Source organism: Mustela lutreola, chromosome 5, assembly GCF_030435805.1.
Source record: "Mustela lutreola isolate mMusLut2 chromosome 5, mMusLut2.pri, whole genome shotgun sequence".
Lineage (NCBI taxonomy): Eukaryota > Metazoa > Chordata > Mammalia > Carnivora > Mustelidae > Mustela > Mustela lutreola.
This window is the reverse complement of record NC_081294.1, coordinates 153,816,115-153,824,031: the sequence shown is the minus strand read 5'-3', so window position 1 is coordinate 153,824,031 and position 7,917 is coordinate 153,816,115. Positions and strand designations below refer to the sequence as shown.

Sequence of the window (7,917 nt, the reverse complement as noted above, 5' to 3'; positions counted from 1 at the left end):
TGGTAAATTGCCCTCCACCATCTTTTCTCCTGATGGTAGATAACAAGTTTCTTTAGATGTTTCCTAAATGGAAACCATTTAGGTTTTATTTAGCACAGTCTACAAATCACTCAACTTATAGTTAAAGTAGGTCTACCAACTGGCATTTCCAACTTATCAGTTGAGTTACACTGGCTTTTGGTGGCCAGCTGAGCACCAATTTTGTTTGTTTGTTTGTTTGTTTATATATTTTTTAATATTGTATTTATTTGACAGAGAGAAATCACAACTAGGCAGAGAGGCAGGCAGAGAGGGGGGAGGAAGCAGGCTCTCCATGGAGCAGAGAGCCCAATTCAGGGCTCGATCCCAGGACCCTGAGATCATAACCCAAGCCAAAGTCAGAGGCCTTAACCCACTGAGCCACCCACGCACCCCTGAGCACCAGTTTTAAAGAGGTGAGATTTCAGAGAGCTGTCAGAATGTTGTCAAAACAAAATAACATGGTGTAACAAGCAGTGGCTTCTGGTTAGACTGGATTTGAACCCTCCATTCTTGTGTCTGTTATCTCTGAACCTTGGATTTTTACTCTATAAAATGCAGATAATAATGCCTACCTAGAACACATGTATTTAGCACACCAAACACAGTTCTGGCACATAGAGCAGCCTAGTGGGTAAAACTATTAAGACCATTAGTGTATTCAGATGAAATCCCAACACCATGTCAAGTTGTGGAACAAAGAGAGTCTTTCCTCTCCCCCAGCCACTCCAACCCTGGGACCTGTCTCAACAGATGACAAAAGTGCTCACACTCTCCATGTGTCCCTAGCACTAACTTCAAATTTTTCCTGTGGCTACAGAATGTCAAATAAGTCAGCAGAATTTTGGATTGTTCATTCATAAATCAAGCCAAGAGCAAGACACCACATGGTGGCAGTTTTATTCTCACAGAGTCTGAGCCACATCCATAAAAGACCACCACCACACCGTGTAATAAAAGAAAAATACCTGCCAGTGCTTCTGTGCACATATCAAAAACCTAACTACTCATCTGGAGAATTTGCTGTTTGTGCCAAGCTGTCCACTGCTTAGGAAACACCTGACTATGTATGTCCCTTTGGATCCTATGATATCCAGACTAAGGTGGTTTTGATGCTCTAAGTAGATGTAAATTTTCACTACTTAATTTTCACTACTTTAAAAGCACCTCCTTTAGTGAACTGTATGAGCTTTGGTCTTTCCCTTCACTTCTATCATGAGTCATGTTCATTCATTTAATCATTCAACAACACAGTGCCAATCTTGGTACTATGGATATTTGGGGCTAATTAGCATTCTGTTTGGGGGCTATACTGCACACTGTAGGATGTTTAGCAGAATCCCTGGCTTCTTCCCACTATACACCAACCCTTCTTCTGAGTTATGAGAACCAAAAATGTCTTCAGCCATTGACAAATATCCCTGGGGTCAAGGAGTCAAAATCACTCCTGATTGACAATCTCTGTGCTAGAAGGGTTCTTAAACTTTAGCAAACACTGAACCAACTGGAGGTCTTGTTAAAGCAGTTATGAGCCACTACCCAGTGTTTCTGATTTGATAGGTCTCTGTGGGTTCTCAGCATTTGCATTTTGATGAAGCAGCTGATGCTACTGATCTAGAGACCATATTCTGGTCTAGGAGATCTGGGTGTCAACAGTTGGCATATCTGTCATTCCTCTGTGAAATCCCTATTTAGTGTTTCCAGATTTGTCTGCAGATTAGAATCACCTAGAAATCTTTTAAGCCTTCTGAAGATCTGGACATATCACAGACCAATTAACTCACTAATTCTGAAGATGAGGCACGTACATTAGTATTTTTGGAAACTCCTCAGATCATTCTGATGTGCAGATTTGGGGGCCAAATCTAAATGCCATTACATTATCTGGGATTTGAAGTTTGGGGGCTAAGTAATGTGTCATCCCAGCACGCATATCCTGTAAGTGTCAAAAACATCATGAGCACTGATCTATGAAGGACTGCAATCATACTCTTTGGGTAAGAAAATAGGGCAAATTCAGTTACAAAAGCTTTGCAGTCACAGCATTCTGAAGTGGATAAAGGAAAGCAAGAAACAAGCAGCAGCTCACCCTATTTATAGTAAAGGTGGTTAAGGCATGCTGTGGAAAACAGAGCTCTAAGGGGGAAATGGGATACTTTCAGAGGTGTCTTATTGAAAAGAGATGGGTGTATGGACTCAGCTTTCACAGACTTCCATACGGACTCCCCAAGAGATTGTTTCATTTCTGAGCCACAACGTGGAACCCTGGAAGGACATGGAAGAAGGAGAAAAGTCAACAAGAGACAGTGTCTTGATGGAAACTGCACACTGGGACAATGTGAGGTGAGTGAGGGAAAGATGGGAGGTCAAGAAAGAGAGAAGTAATTTAAAACCATTGCCCCCATTCATGAAGCCCCACATTTGACAATGGGTAATTCCACAACTTCTGTCAAATTTTCCACCATTTAAAAATCTCTAACAATATGACAGTTGTTTGATTTTGGGTTTTGTTTTTTGTTTTTTGTTTTTATGCAGCGTCTTTCTCCATAAATGAGACTTCTTGAATTATAAAAACCAAGGCTGTGCTTTACTTTAAAAAGAAAAAAAAAAACAGTTAAACTGTAGGGGGATAGAAAATATCATATCATTACAGATAAATCATAGAAGAGAGAAGGAAGACTAGTTCTAGAAATACCTGACAACATAAAGTATGTTGTTTACATTAAAGATCCCTTTTTTGTTCATTTTAGTGGTTTTTTGATGCCTGTTGCATACTAGTTCAGAGATACACAAGCTAGAGGTAGTAGGAATAGAAAAATATATCCTCTTCCTCCAGCCTAATATATTCACCCTAAATAATTATTCTGAGACATGCACACACATGTACTTCATACACTGCAATGCAAATGTGTGTGTGTATGTGTGTGTGTGTATGTGTGTGTGTCTGTGTGTGTGTTAATAATTAGAAACTGCCATGAAAAGAAAAATCAATAGTGCCAGGACAATCAATAATTTCTAAGAACAGTTGCTTACGCACAGCCCCACAAAGGGCTATTGAACTCAGTTGGCAATACCAAAACCCGCCACTTAGGTAACAGTGTTTATGTGGGCGCGGTTGTGCTTTCTTTCAATTATTCACCACACACATCCCATAAGCATTGACCAGGGACTATGCAAAGTGTTTTCTGTGGAGAAATATAAAACAAGGAAAGGACAGAGTCCTTAGTCATAAGTAATACTCAGTCTAGGTGTTCAATGGAGAAGCCCTCCCCATCACAACAACCACAACCCCGTCCAAGCTTTCTGAGAATAAAATTTGTAGAAGAGAAGTCTCCAAATGGGAGAGACTAGGAGCTCTTTGCAGGTGGGTACAATTATCGACCGTATGATTATTTTGCAAAACTAATTTGCTTAAGTGAGGAAGGGAAGTATCCTAATATTTACTGAATACCTATTATGCAAAAAACACAACCTCAACATTTTTCTAATTCAATACTCACAAAAACCCTGAGAAGCAAGTATCATGACCCCATTTTATAGAGAGAGATAAGCAGAGGCTCAGGGTCATAAAAGTAGTAATAAGAGTCGTGGTGTTAATAGCAGCTGACAAACTGTGTATTCTTCCTGCCTAACTGTACCCCAAGCACTCTACAGGTATTAACCACTTAATGCCTCCAACAGATTTCAACAATTCTGAGATAAGGAGCTTGAAGCTGAGTAGTCTAAGTTATAGAGGTAGTGAAGTTGGGTCTTGAACCCAAGCAACCTAACTCCAGAGACTAGATCTTTAATCACAATGGCTTGAACTTGGTAAAATCTGCAAAGGACATTCAGACAACTCTGGGTCAAATTATTACAGATTGAAAACATGTGAGTTCCTTTTCTCTTTCATTTGCCTTGGTGGAAAAGGAAGCAAAGGAAAGAAAAGTAACTGAAAATAATGCCCTAGGAAAAAAGTCTCCAGTCAGAGGTGATTTTTCCCAGCACGGAACATTTGGCAATGTCTGCAGACATTTTTGTTTGTCACAACTGGGAGGGAGTACTATTGGCATCTAGTGGGAGAGTCTAGAGATGTTGCTGAATGCACTGCCATGCACAGGATAGTCTCTTATAGCAAACAATTATCCATTTGTTGTGCCAAGCCTGAGGAAGCCAGCTATAGAATAGTTAGGAGGATTTGGGATCTGGCCTGGAAGTTCAAAAATTTGTTGACCAAGGGTCATACTATGTATGGATAAAATTGGGGTAATGGGTGAGGTTTCCTCCAGCTGTAAAATCTAGTGGTTATGAGAATTTTGAGACACCAAACAATACAAGCTGTGTCTGCAAAATGACAAAACAGGGAAAACATGAGACAATTCTCTTCAGGGGAATGTTTTCAAATGCACCTAGTCTCTTTTTATGTCATGCTTTGGTGAAGTGAACAGATCAGGAGATGATTGCCATAAAAAAAGGTAATTTTCTACAGTTCCCAAAAGGAGGGGGCATGCAGGGCCCCAGAGGAAAGGAAGCATCAGGGTTGGTCAGGAGGCAGAATGAATGAGAAGAAAGCATATGCAAAAGCTTTTACATAATTTTTGTGGAAAGGACTGGGTAAGGCAACAGATGAGCAGGTTTAGGATTTGATAGTTAGAATCATTTGGGTGGGCTTTGAGCCACAGGTATTGTCTTTAGTTGTCTGAAACCTGTCCCTAGAATGATTATGGCAGAGGGATATTGTTCCAGAATGATAAAGGGAGGCAGAACAGGGTATGTACTCAGGATTGATTCATTTTCACACCAAAGACATTAGCCACTGCAAGTTGTTCACCATCTTTATGAATTAGCACCCTTAAGAGGAACAGTCCCTTCCCAGGGACTGAAAGACCTCAAGATGTCAAAGCATCATCAAATACATAAAAACAGATGCAGTATATCACATCTTCACTAAAAGCTCATCTTGAATGTTTCAGTTTAACAGCATTAACTTCTTGTGCTCAGCTCGAGAGAGAAACTTTGGAATGGGCCCTGCTGTACTCTGAACACATTTGATTCATCACTAAGGAATCTGTATAACCTGGCATGAGCATCCTGGAAATGGTGAAGTTTAAGGTGATAGATAAAATGGGTCCCTTGGCATAGCAAGGAATGCCAGGATGAGCATTGAGGAAAACCTTTTCCTAGCATAGCTACCTGATTCCTATTTGCGGGACCTAGGAAAGCACAGGATTCTAAACTCCTTCAGAAGCTATGGGCAATGGTTCTCAACTCAGACCATATGTCAGCCTAGCCTGGGAGCCTTAAGAAACATGGGTGCTCAAGGCCCACGCCTAGAAATTAGTTTCAGGGAAACTGGAAATGCAGATCACCCATAGATTGCACGACTCTGCTGGTGAATCTGAAGGACATGCAGATTAGGGCCACGGCCTGTCACATCTCTGACATGCAGTACCTCTACAACACTTACATACCCCTCTAGGCCTGTCCCAGTGACCCAATTTGTCAACCAGCTCCAACATTCTCTCATATTCTCAACTCATTCAGGAACATGGGGAAATTCATTTTATTTATCTTCATTCTCTCCATTTAAGTCATTTGTTATCTCGAGCTCAGAAATATGAGCCAGAATTCAAACCATTCCCTAGGATTTGGGATCCTAAAACCCAGGAAGCCAGCAGGCCACAAAGTCTGGGAATTTTCCTGGTGGGCAGATCTCTGCTGGCTCTCTTGCAGTGGTGTGTTTGGTCTGAGCTCATCCCCTCATCCATACTTTCTTAAAACTGCCTTTGGGTGACTTCTTTCTCATCATAGCTTAATTTGACATCCATTGAAATTGACTTTACCTCAACAAAAGTAATTTGAAAAAGGAGAACATTAAGGAAGATACTTCCAGGGGCAACTACCAAAACTGGCTCACATACTCGTATTATGAATTTCACAGGTTAATGCTTACAAAGAGGCCTATTCTCTATCAAACAGGTTCATAAGGGATCTTCTTACTAAGGTAATAGACTGCTATAGCAAATCCATTGAAATGAGGTCATAGCATGAGGATAAGGACAACATACTGCCAAAATCCTTCCTAAGAGCAGTTACTGCATCTGAGCACAAAGGGCATATTTAGGACACCTGGGGGTCAAGATAACAAGGTCAAGATGGCACTGCACAGCCATGCTAACTGATAAAATGTACCCTGTCAGCCACTGTCACAGCCTCTCAGCTATTTCATAGAAAAATTAATCACATGTATCTCATGTATCTACAATGAGAATTTTGAACCACATAACTCACATATTTGTGGATCAAGTGCTTAGACTTGGCATGAAAGTGTTTGTTTTTGAAATTTTGTCCTGTGTGCATATTTACTTGTTTATTTAATTATTGGAAACACTACTAAGCGTGTGTATTCCACAAAACACGGGGTGTTCTAATGTGCTATGGTTCTTTTTTAGCTTTTTAAGATGGAAAATTTGATCATTGGTTTTCAGTCTTTCCTCCTTTTTTAACACAGGTATTTTGTGTTAGAAGTTCCCTTCTGAGCATGTTTTTGGCTGCATGCCAAGTCTTTTATAGTGGTTTTTCAACATGAAATAATGCCAAGCCTATAAAAATTTGCAAGAATATGAGAAAGAATTCCCATAGCCCCTGTGCCAGCTTTACTTAATTGTTGCTCTTTGCTGTTTTCATCCATCACCCCTCTCTAACTCAGAGTGGATGCTTCTGAGCTATTGGTGAGTTTGTTTCTTCCTCCCCACAGTGAGTCTTGGCAGGAGGCAGGCAGAAGGGCCTGGAACCACTCCTCCACCATCAGCTTTGTCCTCACGAGCCTTTTTAATGAGAGCCCGATTCACCTGTTCCTCTTCAGCATGGTTGTGATAATCTACACACTAGCCATGGCTGGCAACACTGCCATGGTCTTCCTGATCTGGGCTGATGCCCGGCTCCACACACCCATGTATTTCCTCCTCAGCCAGCTGTCATTCCTGGACATCTTCTTCACCTCAGTCACGGTCCCCAAGATGATAGCAGGCTTTCTCTTTGGCTGGACTAGCATCTCATTTGTGGGCTGTGGAGCACAGATGTTTTTCTTCATGTTCCTTGGGGCTGCTGAGTGCCTCCTGCTGGCCCTCATGGCCTATGACCGCTACGTGGCCATCTGCAACCCTCTGCACTACCCATCACTCATGAGTCGTCAGACCTGTCTGCTCATGGTGGCCACCTCCTGGCTGGGAGGGTCCCTCAATGCCTCTATCCAGACAGCAATGACCCTGCAGTTCCCCTATTGTGGCTCAAGGAAGATTGAACACTTTTTCTGCGAGGTACCTTCACTGCTGAGGCTGGCCTGTGCTAACACAGCTGCCTATGAGCAAGTCCTCTTTATGACAGGTGTGGTGGTCCTTCTGGTGCCCATTGCCTTCATCACCACCTCCTATGCCCTCATTCTGGCAGCAGTGCTTAGCATGCATTCCGTGGAGGGGCGTCAGAAGGCCCTAGCCACCTGCTCCTCCCACCTAACAGTTGTCAACCTCTTCTATGGGCCCCTCGTGTATACCTATATGTTACCTGCATCTTACCACTCTCCTGGCCAGGATGATGTTGTGTCTGTCTTTTATACAGTCCTCACACCCATGCTGAACCCTGTCATCTACAGTCTCAGGAACAAGGAAGTGACAGGAGCAATGAAGAAGGTGATAAGGGAAGTGTGGGGTGGGTAGGACTGCTTAAGACTCAGGAGGGGGAGTCCTCCTCTTCTAGGATGTCACTGTGGCTCCAGGAGTCCATTCTAGGATTTCCTTCTGAAATGAGTAGTCAAGAATCCCAAATCTACATGAAGGCAAGTGAGAGAGGCTGCCTCATTCCCTTACAGCTGCTGCCCTTCTCTTCAGAGAGTTGTCCAGATTGTCAGTGTCCACTTCTCAC

The 7,917-nt window shown here is 42.3% G+C and overlaps 1 protein-coding gene across 1 annotated transcript; it reads left to right on the top strand.

Moving 5' to 3' along the window:
• The first annotated feature begins 2,293 nt into the window (after positions 1–2,293).
• Positions 2,294–7,712, top strand: LOC131831215 (olfactory receptor 2Z1-like). The gene is made up of 2 exons (XM_059173385.1): positions 2,294–2,361; positions 6,755–7,712. The coding sequence occupies exons 1-2, from the start codon at positions 2,294–2,296 to the stop codon at positions 7,710–7,712; spliced, it is 1,026 nt and encodes a 341-aa protein (XP_059029368.1).
• Positions 7,713–7,917: the final 205 nt, after the last annotated feature.